This window comes from Varanus komodoensis, unplaced genomic scaffold (assembly GCF_004798865.1).
Source record: "Varanus komodoensis strain SLA01 unplaced genomic scaffold, ASM479886v1 scaffold11, whole genome shotgun sequence".
In the NCBI taxonomy this organism is placed as follows: domain Eukaryota; kingdom Metazoa; phylum Chordata; class Lepidosauria; order Squamata; family Varanidae; genus Varanus; species Varanus komodoensis.
In genome coordinates, this window is record NW_025335317.1 from 12,462,570 (window position 1) to 12,486,731 (window position 24,162).

The 24,162-nt window shown below is 43.5% G+C and overlaps 1 protein-coding gene across 3 annotated transcripts in view; it reads right to left on the reverse strand.

Moving 5' to 3' along the window:
- ANK3 (ankyrin 3) overlaps positions 1 to 24,162 on the reverse strand; it is a 254,973-nt gene that overhangs the window by 18,340 nt on the left and 212,471 nt on the right. For 2 of the 3 annotated variants that reach the window (XM_044420389.1, XM_044420390.1), the window contains exons 34-40: positions 23,647 to 23,772; positions 22,131 to 22,253; positions 21,648 to 21,674; positions 19,140 to 19,221; positions 8,610 to 8,684; positions 6,750 to 6,881; positions 3,488 to 3,631 (exon numbers count right to left, since the gene is read on the reverse strand). In XM_044420389.1, the coding sequence (XP_044276324.1) occupies positions 3,488 to 3,631; positions 6,750 to 6,881; positions 8,610 to 8,684; positions 19,140 to 19,221; positions 21,648 to 21,674; positions 22,131 to 22,253; positions 23,647 to 23,772 (709 nt within the window). Of the gene's footprint in view, positions 1 to 3,487; positions 3,632 to 6,749; positions 6,882 to 8,609; positions 8,685 to 9,341; positions 17,052 to 19,139; positions 19,222 to 21,647; positions 21,675 to 22,130; positions 22,254 to 23,646; positions 23,773 to 24,162 lie in introns of all 3 variants that reach the window. The other variant, XM_044420391.1, reaches the window with a different exon arrangement.

Consider the following 24,162-nt stretch of genomic DNA (forward strand, 5'->3'; position numbering starts at 1 on the left):
CACCTACTGCACAAGTATGGAAGGTTTTTGATTGCCATTTTTCTAGTCATTTGAATGATTTCATACCCAAAGAATTTTCTCTTGCCTGTATGAAATGGGTTGATTCTGGATTGGAGCTATCCAATTATACTGGAAAGGGTTATTTTGTGGTGCAATAACATTTCTGTCTCAATTGAGATTCACACACAAAACATAAAGGTAAAGAATAAAGTTGAACTGCAAGACAGACAACTTTCCTATAAGCCTATTTAAAAAAAGAGAGCTTACGTTGCTTTAAAGTCTGGTTTTAAAGCAACCTTGCAGTTCGAAAGCATACAAATGCAAGTAGATGGAAAGGTACCACTTCAGTGGAAAGGTAACAGCATTCTGTGCACTTTGGTGTTCAGTCATGCTGGCCACATGACCATGGAAAACTGCGGACAAACACTGGCTCCCTCGGCTAGGAAACGGAGATGAGCAACCGCCCCCAAGAGTCAGACATGACTGGACTTTAATGTCATGGGAAAACCTTTTTAAAAGCATTATTGGCCATATTTCATTAATAATGTGATCTATCTTTATATCTGGATTATACTGTTTATGTATTTTGAATATGTTGATTTAACGTTATTGATTTTAGAATGTTGTTTTTATATTGTGAGCTGTGCAGAGCCCAAATATGGGCTATTGTAGCAGCATATAAATCCATTAAATAAATAAATGTTGTATAGCACTTCCATTAGGTCACTGCTCCATGAAATGAAGTTGCTATAAAAATAGAACTGGATCTCAGCAAGGGCAGGAAGGTACAGCACATGCTTAAACATGGCAGAGGCAAAATCTAACATAAAGAGGGTATATATCACATACTAAAGTGTGGGTAGGACCTAGATATAAATTTCAGGAACAGTAAAGCTATAGTGATTAGAGGATTGTGATGACTGAGGAGATCTTGGAGACTGAGGAGATCTTGGTGACATGGGTACAATCAGAAACACTGAGCAAATAAAGAGAGAGAAAGAAAGATGAGCAATAAAAATGAGACGGCAAAAATTCTGTAGGACACGGATGGCCAACTGGAGACCTGTGGGTCAGTCCCGGCCCTGACGCAACTGGATGCGGCTCTTAATGGGACCTACGGAATTTCAGTGCAGAACTGGCACACAGAATTGCCACACCAAGCTTAACATATTGCTCTCTCATGGGCATTCTGGAAGGGCAATTCCAGCTGCTGTTCAGCCTCCTAAGAGGATCTTTCCAGAAGTGAGTTACTTTCTCCACCCAGCAACGTATGCCCTTATGTCATCTGGACATGAATGCTTCATATCCACAAAGCCCTCACTGCAAGTCAGTGCTAGTTTTGTTACAAGGCCCAAGCATCCACTTGACTGCTTGTGTGGAAAGTACCCAAGCAGTGGCTGGCGGATGGAGCATCGCCACAGGAATACCAGCATTGGCCACCCTTGCCCTACCCATCAGACAAATCAGAGACAAATGAAATGCCAAGTGAATTGTCAGCCATGTTCCCACGTGTAAATATTAAGTTGACCGGCTTGAGAAAGGGGAGGGGGGAAGAGTCCGGCGTTAAACTGTGCCGACTGGGGAGTAGCGTGCACTAGTGAGGATTTTTTCTGAACTGACAGAGAGAAAGTTAAACATAGTCTGGTCTTGGTGAGGATAAGAAGCCTGAGGAAGGTTCAGAGGAGAGGAAGGCAGAACGCAAAACGAGAGAAGCACCTTCTCTTTGCAGCAAAGACACTTGTCTTATGATTAAACAGCACAAGCAACATTTCAAGATGAAATTTCTTAAAATGTCCACAGAACTTCATCTCTGCAATGCGGTGATTCAATGACCAAAACTGCTGCTTGGAGATGAATTAAGCTTATATGCTCTGCACACAGCCAGAAATTCTTCGCAGAAGTCAGCAAAAGGATATGCACTTGATTAACATAGCAACAACAGCAACGACGCAACTTTCATATGGCATAGAACAGCCTTTCCAATAAGACATCCTCCTGATGGGTGTGACTACAGTTACAGTCATCCTCAGCCATTGGTTATGTTGGCAAGAGATGGTGGGAGTTGTAATCCAACACACATGGAGGGTGCAAAGTTGGGAAGGTTAGTTTAGAATAATGCAGCTTATATAAAGGCCCTGAAGGATTTGAAAAGTACCCTATCAGAGGACAGAAATATTTTGTATAACTGGATCGCAAGTTTTATTTATACTCCATCTTCCAAATAAAAGCATTTACCATCGCAAAACAAACCAATGTTAAACATGGAACTGATTGAAATAGTTAATTATCTCATTATGGAAAATTGTAAGGCAAAGCTAGACTTAGCAATTGCAATCATATCTAAACATGGGCTGGATGAGGGCCAATAAACTGAGTCTCAATCCAGAAAAGATGGAAGTCCTGTTGGTGGGCGGTGCAGATCCCCAGGGAGGTGATTTTGACCCAGTTCTGGATGGGGTTGCACTCCCTCTAAAGGACAGGGTCCACAGCTTGGGGGTACTCCTTGATCCAGAGCTGTCACTGGAGTTCCAGGTGGCAGCGGTGGCAAGGAGTGCTTTCCTACAACTTCGACAGATCCATCAGCTGCGTCCTTACCTGGACGAGCACTCCCTAGCAACAGTGATACATGCTCTGGTAACTTCCTGTTTGGATTACTGTAGCGAGCTGTACATGGGGCTGCCCTTGAAAATGGTCCGGATACTGCAACTGGTACAGAATAGAGCTGCCAGGCTGCTGACAGGGACTGGCCGTTACTCTCGCGTAACGCCGGTCCTCTACCAGCTCCACTGGCTTCCAGTTGAAGTCTGGGCCCAATTCAAGGTGCTGGTTTTGACCTATAAAGCCCTAAATGGCTTGGGACCAGGATACCTGAGGGAACGTCTTCTTCCTTATATGTCTTCATGCCCCTTAAGATCTGTGGGAGAAGCCCTGCTCCAGGAACCCTCTCTAAGAGAGGTAAAAAGGTCATCAGCTTGGAGTAGGGCCTTCTCTGCTGTGGCACCCAGACTCTGGAATGTACTCCCCAGAGAGGTACGCCGGTGCCAAGCTTATACTCTTTTTGGCGCCAGGCCAAAACCTTTTTATTTAAACAGTATTTTAAACGTTAATAGTTTTTAAATTTAGTTGTTTGTTTTCTGATTTATTGTTTTGTTCTGTTTTATTATTTATTGAAATTGTTGTTTTAATTGTCTTTTTAAATATTGTAAGCTGTCCTGAGATCTTGTATTATAGGACGGCATACAAAAGCTTTTAATAAACAAACAAAAAAACAACAGATTTAGTAGTAAGTTTAGGCCGTTTACCTAAAAGGGGTTAATGGAGTCAACCACTTTAAGAATTCATTGACACATACCTTAAATGTTATCTTGGAAAGAAAAAATAATTATAATTTTCTTGGGCAGAATGGTTTCCTTTTGGACTGGATAGAACAGCCAGTTTGTGTAACCCACTCAGAAGAAAATCAATCAAAGTGAAACAACTACATTACCATCAACAGGATCATGAAAAATATTATTTTCATCTGCAAAGCTTCTGGTGCCTGAAATGTTTCCATAATCAAATATTGGTCCTTCCAACAAAGTTACAATGTCAATCCGATTGATTTTTGTCAATACAGAGGTTAAGGCATCAGCTGTAGAAAGAAAAATGAAATACATTAAAATGGTCATCCATCAACTTCACAAGCAAGAACATGCTAGAGAATCATTCCTAGAGATAAGGATATCTGATCTGGCCAGTTGTCTATGCCTTAATTTTACCTAGTTACGCAAGACGTGTGGGACTGCCTTTGAAAAATGTTTGGAAACTTCAGCTGGTTCGGAATACTGAATCGAGACTGTTGATCAGGGCTAGGAAAGGCGAGCAGGTCACTTTCTTGTTACGGCAGCTTCATGGTTTACAACTGTATCGCTTGGCACAATTCAAAGCGTTGGTAATGACATATAAAGCGCTCTATGGCTGGGGGAGATGAGGCAGGACAATTGTTCTTGGGATTGTTTTAATTGTGTTTTTATTTTAAATGTTGGCCCTCATTATTGTTAGCTGCTTTCAGCTTTCCTTGGTGGGAAGAGGGCTGTAGAGTCAAATACATCCCTTTGAAGATGTAGCATTCACCTTCTGGAGAGCCACAGCTAAGCAGTGCTCTCCGAAGCATACCTGATGGATACTCTCCAGTGTTTGGACACAATCCTATGCCATCCAGCCTTGTTTTGGACATCTAGATGAAGTGCTACAGAGGGGAAGGGAAGAAGTCTGGAGCATAAGGATGTAAAGTAACAGCAACCAAACGACTAACATTACTGGGAAAATAAGACAGTCTTCACCTTGCGCTAGAAAGAGCACAAGATGTGTGTGAGGTGAACCTTCTTCGGGAAGCTTGTTACACAGCTGTGGTGCCATGACAGAAAAGGCCCTGTTCTTAGTAGCTCCTCACCTCACTTCCTTTGGCAGGGGCTCCCAGAGAAACACCACTAAGGATGATCTTAGGACATGGGCAGGCATATATGGGAGGGATGATCCCTCAGTTAACCTGGCCCCAAGCCATTTAGGGCTTTGAATGTTAATACCAGGCAGTACTTTGAACTGGGCTCCGACATGGACTAGCAGCCAGTGCACATGGTAAGGTACTGGCCTAATATGATCCCACTGGTCAATCCTCATTATCAATCTTGCTGCCCTGTTTTGGATGAGCCAAAGTTTCCAGACTGTTTCCAGGGCTACTCCATGTATAATGCAGTGCAGGAATCAAGCCAAGAGGTGAGCACAGCTTGCCATCTTCCGTTATGTTTGCTCAGGCGAATCCAGGTGTACATCATTGCTTGATAAATGTATGGAATAGTTCTGTGTCAAAGCTCAGTTTGTTTCAGTTGGCACATACGAGTTTGTTTCAGTTGGCACATACGAGGTGTGTCCAGGAAGTAATAGAATGTTATTTAAAAATTATTTTATTGAAAAATTTTACACTTGAACATTGTCTCCTTCAAAGTAAGCACCTTGTGAGTGTACACAACACTCCCAGTGATTTTTCCATTCTTCATAGCATCCTGGAAGTCTTCAAATGGGTTCAAGATCCTGCATAGTGGCTCTTTGGATGTTATCCACACTACCAAAATGGTGTCCTTTCAAACCATCCTTCATCTTTGGGAAGATGAAAAAGTTGCAGGGAGCCTAGTCGGGATGGGGAAGCACCGTGATGTGTTTCTCAGCCAAAAACTCTCCAACAGCCAAAGCGCTGTGACTTGTGCGTTGCCGTGGTGAAGGATCCAAGTTGAGCCGATCTCAACCTGTGCCATCAGTACACTTGTGCAGATGACAGCGCAGCTTCTCCATAAGCCTTCCTCACCATTCTTCCAAGGCACCTTGACCCGATTTCATACAGTTTTATTGCATACCGCTGTTCCAAACGAGCTTGCATTTTTCTTAACACGAGGCACTTGGACAGGGTGTCACAAAAGAGAATGTCTCGGCTCTGGCAGGGCTGGAATGCAGCTGATCACTGTGCTAACGTGGACCTGGCACCGCTCCCCAAGTGACCTTGGCCAGCTTCTCCCTTCTCAGGGCCCTTCTCGAGCGTAGGGACTTCATTCTTATTACTTTCTGGACACACCTCATACAGCTACTGCTGTAAAGTGGAAGAACTCTACTGGTGTTTAATGCCTCCTTCTTTATTTATTTAAAACTTCTGTATGCCATCCCTTATGCCTTGGCATCTCAGGATGGCTCACAATCCATAGAATTGAGATACGATAAAACCACATATATAAATAACATAGTTCAATAAAAATTTACATAAAAGACAAAAGCAAAGCGACTGTTCAGAATGATTAAAATACTCATTTTTAAAATGCGATTAAATAAAAAGGTTTTGACCTGGCGCCGAAAAGAATATAAAAGGATATATAAATATAAAATAAGCTATGCTTTATTGCATTCTTTAGGACTGAGGGACCATTCTCTCCACTGTATTCTACATGCAAGATGACCAAATGACAAAGGCACAAGGTGTGTCTCCTTTGTGTCTGCCCCATATCTACGGAACAGCTATGGGGAGCCCGTGCTTTGCAGTTCCTAGCAAGTCCAGGTAGCACCTGGGAAAGCACGTTTCCCAGAGTGGATGCCCTCTCTCAGCCCTGCCCATTGGCCAGGCTTCCTGTGTCCATACATCCTCATTGTGAATCCAGCAAAGCCCAAGCATGGCTTGGATTTACAGCTTAAAACCTTTTCATTTGAGGCTGCATACATTATCCAAATGAGCCCAGAGTTTTAAGTTCTTGAGGCCAAGTATCTATCGCAACAAGCAACAACTTGGCTGTAGTGGCTAATGACTGCTGATTTAACACTATCCCTTAGATACAGTAAAAAAAAGTAGAGAAACATTTAAGAATACAGTCTTTAAGAAACCATGAGAAGGAGCTGACAGTACCAAGGGTGGAGGGGACTGGATTGGAAGGTTACACAGAGAACAAAGGAGAGATTTAATTTTAAGTGAAATACCTGGAGAGACACGTGACTATTTGCAGTTCTGTGACTTTATATCAGATCACTTTAAACAGGTGTTTAGCACTCTTGGTGTGTATTTTTATAAAAAAGGACCTGTGTGTGTATTCTAAAATCCCCAAAAGCTTAATGCTAGTGCTCAATGTACCAATGGTTCATCCATACAGAGAAGTCAGTGAGGCCAAGCCATGGACCACATTCACAATGTATAAACTTGTGCATGCTTCTAAGCCATGTTAAATATTTAAACTTACTTGTAGCATTTTTTCCATCTCTGGAAACCCATTTCTTTAACAGCATGAAGCTCTGAGCTATCAAAGAGTTTGGGTTTTCCACCCGGATTTGATTAATTTCATCAACAGAAAAATTCAGTTCTCTGGCCAGTTCTGTAACAGGGGGAAAAGAAAGTGAGCAGGAGAGAGAAGAGTCTTATTTTGAACAGTTTGTTCCATAGGTCTCACAAACACACACACAAACATAGATGGCATAAAAGTACTACTAAGGAGCTTGGCTCAGAAAGTTCTGAGCCCTGTTCAACTTCTTACATCTCACACCATCCCAGAGGGGAAAGGTCTCAGGGAGATCTTCATCCTGCCATCAGAGAGCTACCAGACACCACCTGTGCCCTTCCTTCACTCCATCAATGGCCTTCATCTGTACCACGTGCCCCCAAAGAGAGAGGTCAAGAAGTGGTACTCCTTTCCTGCTCCTGCTGCCTCTGGCAGACCAGCATCTTGCTTCCAGGCAGCTGACCAGTCATGACTGACCTCACAATTGTCTGCACATTCAGTGCCATGGCAACACATTGGCTTGAAGACACAACTGGTGTGTCCGGGAAGCACACGTCCAGGATTTCTTGCCTCCTTCCTGCAAGAGCTCCAGTGCACCTCTCCACCAGCTGTTCCTGAGGTTCAGAGGACACTGGAATGGCATTGGATATGATGCAGAAGACTGCAGCCTGAACTTGTGAATGGGTAAAGAATAATTGGCTATGTGTGAGTAGAAGATCCCATGGTATGTTGGATCCAAACCATTGAATTGTATTCAAGTGCAAATGCAATTCTTGTCCTCCAACTTTCTTATTTACAACGGAGGTGTTTGTGGCCCAGGATGGACCATCCAATCTAGGAAGAAGCAGGCATGGCAGACAACCATGAAGGCAAAGCCCCATCCCTTCCACCAACAGGAGTCGAGAGGTGCAAGTCAGGAGATGTGTTCACAATGACCATTGGCCTCATAACAGACCTTAAGGAGCAGGAAGGGGAACAAGGAAGTCTGGCCATCTGCTGTGTCACCAAGATGACACAGCTGCTACCCGTGCTTCTCAGGGCCCAGATGCCTTGCTTGGGGACAAGAGGCCTCCGGGAGCTGGCTCAACTTGCAAAGGCTGGGCAGGAGAGCCAGTGGATAGGCTTACCCATGAGCTCGCTTTGGTAGAGGCAAAGTATGGGATGGAGGTTCCCATGAAGGATTAAGGTTCTCTTAAATCCCTCCATCCCCTACTCCAGACCTGTGAGGAAAGAGGAGCCCTGAAATTGCTGCATAAAGGAACAAACGTGTACATAAAATCTTTCCACCTCGCTGCCAAAAAGCATAGGCTGGTCAAGATACTTCTAAGACTGCTATTACCACCCTGTTATTATGAAGCTGACTAGGTGACTTTGGGAAGGCCGTTAAGGCCACCCTCCTATGCATATTCAGACAGGCGAGTCCAACAATTCCCAGCTGGAAACGCAGGCTGGGGAATGCTGGGCCTTGTGGGACGTCCTGCTGTCCCAAGCGCCCTACCTATGCCTAAGAGTGTTTCTTAACTCTCCTACTGATCTTCTGCATGGGGTGGTTCTGAGGCTAAGCTCACTGGAGGACTGGTGGGATATGGGGACAACAAATACTACACACTTGTGTGGCCTAAGATGCTGCACCAAGAGGCATTCTTACAGGCCTCTTCTGCCTCTTGCCTCTTCTATTGTGTCTTTTATTTCGGAAGACACACGATGACCCGAGGAGCAAAATACCCTCTTGCCTTCCCTCCCCACCGCGACACACCCAGACCCACCAGGAGCTCCCAAAGGGCTCTCTAACTTCTGTGCCATCACCACATCATAACACAGTACCTGTCCAGCTAAGTCCCAGGTGATCCGCCACTATGGCCATCCTTATATCTGTTCGTTCGCATGGACTCTGCGGACCTGTGATTTACAAGTTCCTGATTAAAAAGCTGATGTGAAAGCATTCTTAGCACTGACTAGCATACTTCCATACATTGTGCTACGTTAGCTGGTGCTCAGATCAATGACTAAAAAGACTGAGTGCCCTAAAAGCCTACAATATATATGTTTATATATATCTTTTCATCATAGATTTGAAAAAAGGCACCTTGATAGGGCAGTGTCGAGCTACATGATGTTAATTGTGTAAATGAAATCAAACATGCTGACAATCCGTCTACTCAACTGTTGAACAGTGGTTTAACTTCTGGTGGAGAGGGGAAAAGTACAGCCCACCAGTATTTAAGGTGGGAGAAGGGAAGGCTTCTGGGTTTTGACAAAATGATATATATAATTGCTGTCACAAAATAAAACCTTCTACGACCCCAGTCATTACATGAATGTCTCCAGCATGCTTCACTAGCTGTCTGTAGTAGAGGAGTCACTTAAAGGAAGAAAGAAGAGTATAGATAACAACACAGATGACAATGACAGAATGAAAACTGCAGGAAGTCACTTCACAGGCAATCACAACAGTTCATGCACTAGGATCAACAAGTTGAAAATTTTACAAACTAGGCTTGATCTCCACGAGGTGAGCCACGAGAGCTCCAGAAACCTGACTCCCTCCATTCTCACCAGTCCTTCTCTTACTCCTCCTCCTCTCACTGTCGGACTTTTCAATCTTTGTTTTTAAAGATGCTGCCTCTGTTCTCATATCTCTAGCGGGCTTCGAAGTAATGGAGGGCTGGAAAACTTGAGTGGCTTCGGACAAAGATGTGTTTCTTGACGTACTGTCTTCTTCATCCTCGTCATCGGACACCTCAGACTGCATCTTTTTGTCTTCGTCGGAGAGGCGGTCCGCAAGCTTTAAAGCCTCACCGCTAATTCCCTTAAAATATTCAATAGAATGTTTACATACCTCCCTGAGCTGACTTTGCTTTACTTGAACTGTGGTGCTGGTGCTGGTGGAGATGGTGGTAGATCTTACCTTTAATGGTAATCTAGACGGAAGCGTTTTGGCTTTGCTTCTCTCTAGCTGCTCTTGGTTTTGAGCCGCTGGTGTTTTTCTGACTACGCCTACGGTAAGCCTCTGTGTGTTTTTTACAGGAATCTTAGACCTTACTTCTACATGAGGAGTAGAGCTGCTCGGTTTTCTTTTGTCAACTTTACTGTCTTGTCTGACTTTACTCACTCGACAGGCCTGGCTACTGCTATGTGGAATGGCTTCTTTTGCTGAGGTGGCTTTTATGGGAAGTTTGGATCGTGCTCTGTTCCCTACTGGCTCTGATGACTTCTGCTGTTCTCCATGTGTTTTTTGCTTACAGTGTCCTTGCGTTGCCCCTGTACCATTTCCTGCAGTGCTTTTCATTTGATTAGCTTTCTGTGAGGGACACTTGGGCTCAACATGTTCCTTTAGCACTACTTTACAAGTAACACTATTAGTAGCTATAGTGGATGGATCCAAATTGTTGTTGTTATTAAAATTATCTTTCTGGAAATCATGTTTTTCAGTTTCCCTACTGCTTGTCTGGCTAAGTACAGCTGGACTCGTAACCTCCTCTATGGCTTCATAGTCTAACCCCTGAACACCTGGTGTCACAGCCTCTAGCTTATCTGTCACTTCTCCAGAGACATCTTTCTTCAGCGTCATGGTGGAAGCAGAAATCCCCATTTTAATAGGTGTGCGCAATTTGGGATCAACTTTAGAAGCATTAACAGTCGTTGATGATTTCTCCAGTGAGACGCTACCCAGTGTTGCTTCCATGCTCTCTCCACTGGCCTGGATGATGAGGTTCTGTTCAACTGCTGGTGTTTCTACTTCTGTCTCTACGGTTTTCTCTACAGTTTTGTCCCCTGACTGTGGCTGTGTGATGGCAGTGACTTTATTTTTATCCCCTTCCCCCTTGTCCCCTGACTTCCCTTCAGAAGTATGCTCACCAATCTGGAAAAATTGGAGTCTTTCTTCAACAAAATCCCTCTTGCTCATGTCAATTGCGCCACTGCGAGTCATCTCAAACATCTTCCCTTCGTGAAACGGGAAGGGGTTGGGCTCGCTAGTTGGAGTACTTTCATCAGTTGGAGTTCTGGCTGGAGTCGTATCTGGGGTTGTAGCTTGAGATTTGTCTTCTACGGCAAGGCCAAAAGGCTTTGCCTCATCGTCCCTGGACTTGGCCTCAAAAACTTCATCGTCGCCACGACTGTTGGGCCAAGGGTCAAAATCTAGACTCTTAGTGGCGACTGTCTTAAAAGGGGTTGCAAACTCTTCATCTACTTTGTAACTGAAATAGGTATCAGGAAACACAGTCCTGTCAGGGTGCCTGCCTTCCAAAGTGAAAAACTGTGCCCCTGACTTTTGCTCAGTCTTATCAATACTTTTTTCAGAGGATGGACATTTAGATAATGGCTTGCTTTCTTCGGTGGTGATTTTCTCCTCCTCCTCAATGACTTCCAGCTTGCTTTGGCTAAAGCACCGGTCAGTCTGTTTCAAAATGCCTTCTGTAGCCCATATGTCTTTCTTGGTTTCTACTGCTGGACCTGCAAGTTTGGAATCGCTCTCAGTCAACCCATCGTCTTCATCTTGTAGATCGTACCCATCAAGAGAATCAATCTCAGTTGCGTCGGTGTCATGGGAGAACTCTGCAGTGGTCGCTATGGAACACTCTGTGACAGACTGGTCATTGTTCCCATTTTGCGCAATATCGTTCTGAGGAGAATCAAGGCCAAGATCAAATTCACTGGGCTTCCCACTTTCTTTCTTTCCAGCTGATTTATGCTTGGAGCCTTCTTTCTGGTCATCTTCAATGTCGTTTAACTTAAACATGTACCTTTTTATTGGAATGGGTTGATACAGGGATTCATCATCGCTAGAGTCACTGATATCTTCCCCGGGTGGCACAGGAGAAGGTGGCTGCACTCTTATGACTGGTTCAGCCAGTTGGCATTTGTCATGCTCATCCTGTAGATTCACTTCTATCATCTCCATTTCACTCTCAGAGGAGCGGCGATGCTTTTCTGATTCTGGTTGATCAGCATCTAATGGAGGAGGAGGTGGGAACTCAATGTAGGCAACCCTGTTCCCTTTTGGCCTTTTATTAGAATCTCTGTCTAGATTACTGGAGAACACAATTTTCGGTGACTCAACAGTGTCCTGTTTTATAGAGGCTGATTTAGCCTCCGCTTCCTCCTCTGACTCCTCAGAAACCTCAGGGATAGGACTGGGTTTGCCTGGTATGTAGGCTATTAGTGAATCAGGCGTTTTAGATGTGAACTCGTAACTCACTTCTTCTGAGCTGGGCGTCTCAGGTGTTAATGGGCTTTTCCCAGAGCTATCTATAAAGGACACCTGTTCTAACGTGTCATCTTCTGGACTACCTTGTGGAGAAGGAAGCTGTTTCTGCGGTTTACTGGTATAAAAGCTCCCTCTTGTCTCTTGCACAGTCTTACTTTCCTGACTTATAACTTTTTTAATACTTCCTTGCTGCACCTCCCTTTCATACTGCCTTCCTACTTGAACAAAACTGACATAAACAGGCAAGGTTTTGACCTCTCTTGCTCCCTCAGCTGTTGCCGAAGGGGTGGATTGCACCAAATTATCACCTTGAGTGGAGTCAAAGTCTCTTGAGGGAGACTCCTTTCTGGGGCTAATTTCTAAAGAATCGGGTGATTTACTAGGGGATACCTCTGCATCCTCCATGGGAGGGCTTAATTTGATGCAGCTTTGTTGCTTGCTGCTTGCTGGACCGAATTCTGAATACTTATTTTTATCGTGCTTTGCATAATCAAAAAGTCTCTCCACTTTTTCCTTGGCCATATGGGCATGGGACACTTTGGATGACAGTTCAAGGGCTGCGCTCTTTGGCTGCTCGTGAGCTCCATCCAGCATGCTAGCAGACAACATTCGTTTCTCTTCCGAAATTCTGATCGGAATGTGCGATATAGTCAAAGGTTCTTTTTTCTTTGAAGTTTTATCTATCATTTCACTGGGGTATTCCTCTTCTCGGACGAGAAATTCTCTATAAAGGACCTTTTTGGATGGAGATTTCACAGTCACTTCCTTTACTTCCTTCGAACAGGATCCATTTGTTGATACTTTGTGCTCATGCTCTGTGAGAGTGATGAATTCATTGGCTTTGTCCATCTCTTTAGTCTCAGAGTGGTCCATGTGATTTTCTGTCACGACATCCTGAACGAGCACATGGGAAAGTTTTTCCTTTTGTGTTTTAGGGGCAGACGTTCCAGGGCTTTCCCATGTTCTATAGATCTTTTTATCCCAATGTCCCTTGGTTGGTGCAACATCTGTGCTTGTGCTGGATGCCAACCCTTTCACCTTCTGCTCTACAAAACCATCTGGCACCTTCTTACTTGGCACTTCACTTCTGTGTTTCAGTAAATCGGAAGAAACAACATCTTCTGCAGCTTCGCCCCTACCCTGGGTGCCCTCTTTGGGTTTGGCAGCAGAAGGCTCCCTCTGTAGCCCATCTGCAAGGTCTACTTCTTTTGCCTGCTTTTCTCGGGTGTAAAACTGGTAGACTGGGAGCTTGCTGTCCTGCAGCTTTTTCACTGGGATTTTTGATGGAGTGTCCTGCTTTTTGTCCTCCTGAAGCGGCTCCTTACTCTTGGAGCCGATGCTCTGCTCAAACTTCAGCCTAATAGAACTGAGTTTGGACTGCTTCAGCTGAAATCCAGTCGGCAAAGCCTCAGCTGCCCTGCTCTTCTGAGCCATTCCTTTGTGATCCATCAACTGCTTGCCCTCCTCAGTCTGCTGGGCGAGGGCCCTTTTCTCAGGGCTACTAGGCAAACTGGCTGCTTTCCTTTCATCAGCTTTGGGGAAGCACTTTCCGTCATGGCCATAGGACCCTCCTCTGGTCCAATCGTCCTTGGAACTCTGTAGGTCAGAAACAGTCCCCTTCTCAGGGCTGCTGCTAGCCGAACTATGGCCAGAATGAGCTTCTTTCCCATTTCTCTTCTGCTGCTTTTTCTCCGGAGATCGCAGTTCATCGTTCAGCTTCTCTGTTTTGTCCCGGAAGAACTGGGAGACTTCTGTCAGCTTTTCTTCTGCCTCCTTAACAGTCCTGTCCACCCTGTCTTCATACATCAACTTTTCTCTACCTCTGTCTAATCTGTTCTCAGTAAAGCGCATCCACATAGCGTGCTTTGGGCTACTAACATCTCCGGTATAATGCAACACTGTCACTTTATCATAATTGTCCTCTCTGGACATTTTACCTACACCATTTTCTGAGATATCTTTAGAGATTTTGGTGAGGATTTCTTTTGGGGGGACTGTGGCTACTGTTTCTCTGCATCGTTTATCAGGCCCCTGTGAGTCTGAGCTAAGGGGTAGAACATGGTCAGTAACTGACTCCTCAGTGTCCGAGTGAGACACATCTAGCTTTTCTGAGAGAAGCATTTTCTCAGCAAACCTGTAGGACTCCCCTCTTAGTTCTGACAACTCATCATCATGGTACTCTACTGAATGTTGACTCAAAAGCTTCAGTGTTTTGTACGAGTCATCAGACATAAGTTGGGCAGAACTAGGGCGACTGTCTTCTTCCTGAGACACAGGAGTATTTACTCTAGAAGATTCCAGATAAGAAGGAAGGGATTCTTCTGCTGTAAGTTCTTCTTCTTCTTGCTGACCTTGCTCCTCTGAACAAGGAAGAACATCCTGTTTCTCCAAATCACCTTGAGGCAAGTCTTTCTGATAAACATACATTTCTTTCTCGGGATGCTTTTTTGTTTCTCTAATAATGACTTCAGTAGGTTCAGCCTGATTACCTTTTTCGATATGGACCTCTATTATACGCTCCAGTTTGGGTTTCATTTTGCTGTCCTTCTCTGTATGTTGGGGTGAAATTTCAGTAGACTTGCTAGCATCTGGGGTTACCGAAGACTTATGTTCAAACAGACCTGCCAGTTCTTTGGAAGGGTCACGTCCTGACTGAAAAGCTTTCATTATATCATGAACAGACATGGTTTCCTCAATTCTTTCTGAAGAACTCTCAGTACTTGGAGGCTTATGGTAAACCATTCTGGTTGTGGTAGTTATATGAGTTTCTTCTTTCACGCGGACACCTTTACCGAGAACACATCTGTGGTCGTCATCTTCCTTCACTTGGAAGGCTTTCACTTTTTCTTTGATAGATCCTCCGTTTGGCCTGGGTTCCAGCTCCATAAAAGTGGGTGCCGGTTTTGTTGATGGCAACTCTTCAATTTGTGGTTCGGGGACCCCTTCTGATGAAGGCTCATAGCTACGGATCACGTGGACCACCTCAGTTCTCGTCTCTGTGATGACAGGAGGGATGGGTACATCATGGAACAGTGGTTTTGGCCCTGTGCTCTCTGCACTTTGAGGGGCTGACGGAGTTTTCTCACTTCTTGTTTCAAAGCCACTATCAGATAAAGGACTTTTGTCTTGATCATGTTGGGAAAAGTCATCTGGAGACTCCAGAATGGTATCAGTTCCGAAAAAGGAATCCGCAATTTTGCATAACTCTTTTTCTGAAGTAGAAGGCCTCATGGAGGCTGGAGGCATTTTAAGCTTATGCTCTTGCAATGCGATGGCTGGTTTTAATACTCTTTTTTGTCTCTCTTCACCTTCTCTTTTCCCCTCTTCAAACTTGTACTTTAAGCTTGCCAGCGAGCTACTACCAATGTCATTTGTCAAATAATCAATGACTTTAGTCAAGTTATAATCCTTTTCAGATACAGCCTTTGCTTTAATTTGCACCTTTTCTGGAATAGATAACGGAGGACATATCATGCCTTGCCGTCTGGCTTCATCAATCTCATCTGCACTGAACTCTACCCATTCATCCTCAGAAGAGTGTCCTTTATCATGTTTGGATAGCTTGGTTGATGCTTTATTTTCTAAACACACATCCTTTTTCAGTATCTCACTAACTTTTACTAAGTCCTCTTTTACTTTCTCAACAATTTTAAAGGGTTCTTCATCATCTATTCTACCCTCCTTGGTTAGTTCTGGCTGGAAGGCCTTGTCCTCCATTACATCTGTCTGCAATATCGCTGTCATTCTTATTAGGTCCTCTTTCATCTCAGCCACATCTTTTAGTATCTCCTGACTAGAAGATAAAGAAGTTGGCGTGGACAACTTAAGAGCAGAGGGTGCTAAAAACAAGGATGATTTTATAGGAGATGAGGTTCGGTTAAAGTGAGGCTGTGGGCGTGTCTCTGTAGTCAATGTTTTAATAGGAGAGAGCAACGCAGCTGCCGATTTTGTAAGGGAGGATGACTCTGGGAGGTTCTTTAGCGCTGGTTCAGACAAAACATTGACTACAGAATATACTGGCACTGTGATTGTTGATGAAGTTACTGACGAGGTAGTTGCTGATATTGCCCCGAGAGATGTGTACAGTACACCTGCAGGAGGAGTTCTTATTGACTGAAAGGCTGATGGAGTTGGAGACACATGCGACCTGAGTGGAGAAAATGGCACTGCAGGAGTGGCTGAAAATATTTTCTCAACTGCATCAGTGGCTGCATTAACAGCACTACTTGCAGAACTGGTTGCTGCAGTAATCTTGTCTTGAAAGGTGGCGGTGGCCTTGGACCCATTGATTAAACTGGCAGGGGACGGATATTTCAAAGGTGATATGGATCCGTTAACCATGGCTACCTCGGGATGCCCGACTGTGTGTTTCACAGGGGATGCAAGGGATGAAGCCACCGTGACTTTAGATGATGAAACAGCATCAACTGCTGACTTAGCAGGAGACACCACGGATTTTAAAGGTGAAGTTAAAAGCGGTGATGCTGATGTGATGATTGACTTAAATGGCAAACTTGAAGAGTACATGTTAATGTTCGATTTGGGAGATGCTGGAGGCGTCATGGTAATGGATGATCTCTCCAAAAGAGACCCAGCTGTAGTCACTGGAGATGTCCGAGAGGGGAATGTGGACGTGGTTACCAGCCCTTTCAGATTAGTGGCTTCTGTAACTGTGGGAGCTCTGACGAAAGACCCAGAAGAGACTTGGATATTATATGGAGACTGCGAGACCACGGTTTTTATTGGTGAGGAGATTGTCCGAAATGATCTAATTGGAGAAGCTACATCGCTAACGGATTTAACGGAAGATGTAGTGGAGGCTCCTAATGTGGATTTGATTGGTGAAGCAGAAGAAACAGACCATATTGATTTTAATGGGGAAGCTGTTGGAGTGTTAGAGGAAGAGCTTGACAGGGAAGCGAAGCCGGACTTGGTTTGCCCAGGCACAGTAATTGGTGCAGTTGTCCATGACTGATATGGTCTTGCTGAAAAGAAGGGCTTGTATGAATAGGTAGTAGGTAAGGATCTTGTTGCTCCTGCACTTCGTTCAACCGTTTCTTAAATTGTTAAACCAAAAGAAAAATAACGTAAAAATCAACAAAAATGATTGAAAAACAGAGAGACCAGAGAAGAAAATTGGTCAGTAAACGTTGTAATATTACAAAAAAGCAAGTACAACTGTTCGCATGAATTAGGATGAAGTAGGTGAACTCAACAGCTAAACAGGAAAGGAAAATAGGAATGAGCCACATAATTATGGATGATCCAAAATTTAAGAAGGAAAAAAAGACAGGAAATGATAGACAGAAAAGCACAAGGCAACCAAGTCTGCAAACAATGAACAAACAGAAAACACTAAGAAAGAGTCCATTATGGTCCAAAGTAATAGCCACAACCAAAAATTCTTCTCTTACTTCCTATTGACTTTCTGATGTGCTAAATTTGAAATATTAAAAACCTCAGCTTTATTTTGCCTGTTATCAAGTATCGTCTTTGCTTTGTGCAAATATCAAAATTGTCCTTTGGGAAATTTCTTGTGACATCCTTAGCAGTTCTGTTAATACACCGTAGAGTTATTCTATAGCAGCCTTGTTAATACAAAACAGTATAAATGCAAACGACATCAAGTAGCTAAAGTCTGCTTTGAGAACCACTCCGAACTATTTCATGCAGAACCCAAAATACCTTAAAAGTGACAGGCAATAGAGGTGCAAACTGTGAAGCAACGGGAATAAAGTCAAATCTTTCTGTCCCATGCAGATTTTGTCTATGCTTCACGCTCACAAAGCCAATAAGAGCAAGAACTTTTCTGGCTCGAGAATTAAAAGAAACAAAAAGGGGGAGGGTTGTGTGCATTTGTTGGCTTTTTCATGCGATATTCCTTTTATTTGGTAAAACTTAAAAGCATCGTCTGAAATGACTTTAAGAAGCGTTTGTCATACATAAAAAATGGGGAATACAATTAATGAAAAAACGTGAGCAAGCAAAGCAACCAAAATGTTTGATTTTATTCATGCATGGTTTATCATGTCAAACGAGCATATAGAATGAAACACTTCATATGACATACTATGCAGAATACACACAAGTTCAAAAATCTTTTCACAGCATTTTTAAAGAAGAGTGCACTTTTTCTAGAAAGGGCAGTGTCTTGGTACCTTTTGAGAACAGCTTTCATTAGCAATTCAAAGAGAGGCAAGTTCAGCTTTTGCTGTTGCAAAAGGAAAGAGAGTCTACTTGGAAAAAGAAATCTATGGTGGTGCCCCAGTTAAGACATTCTCCCCACGCCATAAACCCAAGTAATGTGAAGTCATACTTATTCTCTTTTAGAAGGCATTTAAATCCATCCTGTTAGCCCATGCATTTAATATTAAGTGACTTTACTGACTAAAATCATTTTATTGGCATCTCTGTTGCTAATGTTCTGTTTTATCTGTTTACTAAGATTGGCCATTGTTTTTATCGTGTTTTTATGCCATTGGTTTTGTAAACTTTCTGCAGACTATTTTACTATTATGAAAGGATACAGACATTTAAAAATCCAGAATAAGTATTCTGAAGTCCCTGAAGCAGGATGCCAACTCAGGAAAGTTGTCACTATGGGATTACATCACCCGTCTCTTTTGATAGAGCAATGGCGTTCAGAACTCCAATCTCTAAGCGACCAGAGCAGCAGACAGCTTTCGCTTCTCCACCCACAGTTCTAGCTCCAAGTTAGTTCCTGCCCAAGTGCCCTGCAATGGCTCTGTACCACGTGGGTGGACCGGTCCCCTTCAGTGATGACAGACAGCAGCTGCATCTTCCACTGCCCACCGTTTAACTGCTCCAAGTGCCAGATTGATGCTACGGCAAGGGCTCCAGGGCATGGTGGGAAATGCGCAAGGGTGAGTGGCTAGACCCAGTGCGTAGCCGTGGCTGCGCTCTAGACGCTTCCAGAGGTTGCTGGGTGCCGCACTGTGTAAGGTTTACTCGACTCGATATCTCAAATGATCTGTGCTCAAAAGGGCTCCTGGATAACTGGAGGCGTTTTGCCTATGAAGTCAGGCCTTTTCCAATGACACTAGAAAACAACATTCATAGAAAAAATGTCTCTTTTTGTGTGAAAGATCAGTTCACAACATTAGTACATTTGTTAAGAAACTCACTCATTCCAGGCTCAGTCAGATAGCTGTAGCGCTTACGTAAAGCAAGGGAGACAAAGTTCTGCCGCCGTTCTGTTTTCTCCGTCTGCAACAAAGCATACTGCCTTTTGGTACCTTTAAGAGATCATAGTCACTGAGAGCAGATGTCTTCCTTTCGCTTATCTGGCACTTTTCCCAGTACGGTTCAAATTGCCAGGCAGGATAGAGAAATGCCTGTGTAAAAACAGCTCTGGGGAGCCACCACTGCCTCCCCTGGACATGCTTTCAGATATTTGGGGAGTGCTCGACTGCAGCTTGCAAACAGCACCTGCCAGTAAAATGAGCTATGAACTGACTTGGAGAACTGAGCCGCGGATGGAGACTTAGTTCTGTCTTGGGACAGTGTTTTAGCTTAGCCACCACCCTGTAAGGTCAATTGGTCTGAGACAAAGTTACTGACTGAACGTTCGCAAGTGTACAGAGCAACTGAGTAAGGACGTCAACCCAGCTCTTCTGTATTCAAGGCAAGTCATGGAGGTGTGCAATTTGTCAGGACAACTGCATATTCTCTCTCTCTGCAAAGGCTCATCCATCTGTAAACTAGCTTTAAACTATAGCCTGCTTCACGCTGGTTTGAAGTTATTCCACTTTTCCTCATTGGCTTCTAGCTGCTCTAGAAAAGCCTTCACATAACTGGGCCACATACGAAGTTTCAGCGTAAGGTGTTTGTTGCCACTGAAGAATGGATTGTGTATTTCAGAGGAAGATGACCAGACCAACCAGTATCCCTGGGGCTATTTGGTTGCTGCCCGGCTCTGGGATTTATCCCAAATTCAGCAGGCTTTAGAAACACGGCCTCCCTCCTCTTCACTCCATCTACACACATGGGGGCAAACGAGTGGCCCGTGGGTCCCACTATGGGTCTGTGCCGGCTTTGTAAGACAAGCAGCGGTTTGCCTTGTAGGGTCGAAGAGATGCCACGTGAAGACACACACAGCCTCTCCAGCCAGCCTACCCAGGGAGGAGGAAACGTGGGGGAGAGAGGGACTGTTCCGTCCCTGAGTTATGAAACGGATGTGTAAATATTCATTCTTCACTGACCCATAATTTTAAGATGAATGCTTGTCGAGAGAATGGCCAAAATTAGCTCCTCTAACTCGGTGGGCATATTTCTGCATGATGCCGAGACTCAGTCACCGAGTCTCACTGCCGTAACTTCCCCCACTGCCACCCTATCACAAAGCTAGCACAATCGTTATCATTTTGGGACGAATGGGGACACTGACGCACAAGGTTACACTGATACGATTTTGGACAATCAAATATGTCTCCCAAATTAATTTTTCAAGCACAGACATAAATCATAATGTACATCTATTCTGAAGTACATAAAGGACAACAAAAAAGGGAAGGAAGGGATTTTTTATATGCATAAATACTGGGATGCTGATTAGGAGTGAAGATATTCTTGCTAACAGATAACTTGAAGTGTTGATCACCATACAAGCTCTATGCCTCTGTGTTTACTTATAGAAATCAAGTTGTTACAATATACATTCAGTTTGCAAAGAAAAAAAATCAGAGTTATAAACTAACTCGGATTACAGGGTTTTTAAAAACATTATGGAATTATGTAAAAATTAGATAATTGATAACTATTTCTACCGATGCAATCCTGTGAAACAGATTTCTAGCAGGGAAACTGACCACCTGATTAACTCTCCCCTACTGGTATTAGTGGGACATTTAACATGCTTAACTTGGCTTTCCTATACTTTCATAGTTTCCACACTGTATCCCTAACCACCCCCCCCCCCATCCTTGCAACTTCCATTTGGGAGCCTGTGTTCCAACTCTGGGGTGATCCCAATCATGCCTGCAGCTGCCAACCTTGGTGCCTCCAGTCTCCGGGCAACCCGATTTTTAAAAAAAATATTTATTTATTGCTAACTGGCATGCTACAAAATAAAGCACCGACTTCCTGCGCTATTTTTATTTCCAAGAAAGCCCTGTGTGATGTGGCATTTGAGGCTCAGATCCCATCTCGGGGGGCAGGTTAGAAAGAAAGGTAGATCTTTATATAATTTTGTAACTCTGTTTAGTGGTGCTAAGAGAAATGCAACTGGTGGCTGTTTTAAGGATATACATTGGATTGAAAAAGAAAAAAGTGGACTGATAAACTAACTCAAGCGAATCATAAATGTCTAGGTTCATTCAGTGTACCTAGGAGAGGGTGTAAATGGATGCTTCTGAAGGCTGGTGGGATAGAGGCAGGACCAGACTGGGAAATCCTGTTTTATGTGTATAGCTCTATCTGCTGTAGAAATAGATGGGCTAACATGGTAACCATTTTGTTCTAAGTATGACCTTAAACTCCACCGATATCCATACTTTTAAATTAAATATTAAAACATGCACATCTTTGTAATCTGGGAGCTTAGTCATCATAGATCTGTGATTATACAGAATTTATTTAATGGATACAAATTCTGATCAAAATAAAATAAACAAATAAAAGACTGTTTGTATTACCTCATCATCTTGATCTGACTCTGTTTCCTTTGGGTCCCAAGATGCATTGCAGAGACAGGGAGTATGATAATGGACAGCAGGGAAAAGAATATCAGGATATGAAAAGGACCAAGTAAGGGAGCACAAAAATGCAAGCCAATTTAGAAAAGGCAAAGCAAACCCAAAATGTCAACAGCAACTCAACTTGCAAACAAAACTCTACATCAAATGCAAATCAACACGTAACTCTAAGAGCATAACGTCTATGAACTGTAAGCAGAAGCATGAACAGTAAACAGAGGACCCAGTAACGAAAATAATAGAAGCTAAAGGCACTTCAGAAAGCCTTCCTGCATACATAAAAACCAAAGACATTAAACAGGCTAACTCAGATTGCATGCCATTCAATCCCGTTATTAGGTGTTTCATTCTAATTAGCAAAAAGGAAAAAAAAAAAAAGAAAAAGTTAATTGAAAGATATTCAATGGATCTCAGTGATCATACCTTTTTGTGTGCTGGCAGAGTGATATTCAAGTTGCAAACTGCTGTCTGTGGCAGCCCCTTCGTAGTCTTTGGTTCTTTCAGAAATGATAAACGACCACAAGGTTCTTGGCTGGTGTCTCTAATCTAGAAATAGACAGTGGTTTATTTTGAAAAGTTCTCTGAGTTTCCATTAATTTTAGTTAGTTGCAGCCTCTAATTAAAAGTGAAAGAGAAGAAATTGAATGGAGAGGGTTTCTGGGCTCGTAGGCTCAGAAGAATCCTGTTGACCATCTGATTCGACGCGCCACAGTAAAAGAGGATCCCAAAAGAGGGATTTCCATGCTCCCCCACTGCATAGCCTTCCTGAAAAATTATGCCACGCTATTCCAGTTATGGAGTATCACAAACAACAAGGCTGGATGGAACGATCATCAGGGGCCTGCATTATGTACAGAGCACTTCCGCACAGTTGGGGTCAGCTGGCCAATGTCTGAGATTGCATTTATTTAAAATATGAACACCCTGCCTTCAATTTGGTCTTTAAAAAAGAAAACAACTGAACAAAAACATCGATCATAAAATCCTACACGCTGAATGAATGTTTTAGCAGTGTTTCAGCCCCAAGAAACTAAGCTGTCATTTAATCCGTAAGAAAGAGAATGCAAAATGAAGATTTCTGGGTGGGGTTTTCCACAGTGTGGTTGCCATCAAGGGAAAGGGTCCCTCCTTGGTCACCATCTGCCTCACCTCCATAAATGGGAATAGAAAAGCAGGGGCCGCTCAGGTGATCTTAATAACAAGGCAGGTCCATACTGGAGAATATCGCTCTTCTGCTGCCCTAAACTGAGGCCACGGAGAGCTTTATAGGTCAAAACCAATTTTTCAGATTGTGTCTAGAAACAAACTAGGATGTGCAAAGAATCAACAAGGGAACGGCACAAACAAGTCATTGCTCCTGTGTTAAGGCACGCCTGCGGACCGTGTAATGCAGACTGTGACAACTTCACCTTAAAAAGAAGGCAAGTATTCTGCAGATGGACAAATGTGTTATATCTTTCTTTAAAACTAATAACCTGTGCATTAAAGCACCCCAGGGGTTATTTACAAACAGAATGACGTCCTACGAAAACCACGACGCATAAGCAAACAATTAAACCGATCAAAATATCTGCAGCGATCACAGTAACGAAGGAGCAGATTACTTTTCTAAAGTTGACTTAAGAAGAGGATGGAACTGCAAAATGCTATAAAGTCCAGTGAGATGGTCAAGGGGGGCTTACTTTCCAGCTGGTCCCTTCAAAACCTCGTGGCTTCAAGCCCCATTTCCTTGGTGTACCATGAGCAGAGTTTAACCTGCCATTCCGAATTGGTAAGGCGGAAGTTATCTCAAGTGGTAACAACCTTGTTGTGTGTTGTAATGGATGATGGACTCTTTTTCGTCACCCGCATCTCATATGGGCATGAAAAGGACAAAACCCTCCACATCAGTACAATTAGAAAATCTTCTTTCTCGGTGTTAATGCTCCAGTGACTTTACCTTAATAGAAAATGGCAGTCTATTTTCTTTGAAAGCATAAAAATTAAATACTAGCTGCTGTCCTCCTTTTGTCAAAGGGGCTAGATTCCCATAGCAATCCACATAGATGGGTTTTCCTTCCAAAACCTGTTGGGTCAAGAAAGTATTTGTCAGTTCTATTCCAGTGCTTGATACAATGCAAATAAATAGAGTCCAAGTAGTGGATACTATTTATTTATTTTTCGATTTATATCCTGCCTTTTTCCTAGAAAGGGCTCTAGGCAGCTTACATCTCCTCCTCCATCTTATCCCCACAACAACAACCCTGTGAGGTAGGTTGGGCTGAGAGTCTGTGACTGGCCCAAAGTCACCCAGTTGGCTCCATGGCCGAGCGGGGACTAGAACCCAGATCGCCTGAGTCCCAGTCCCATGCTCTTAACCACTATACCACACTGGCTCTCTTTAAAGGCACTTGTCAACAAGAACTCAAGTGTGTGTGCGTGTGTTTGTGGTAAAAGGAAAGCAGTCAGCACTATG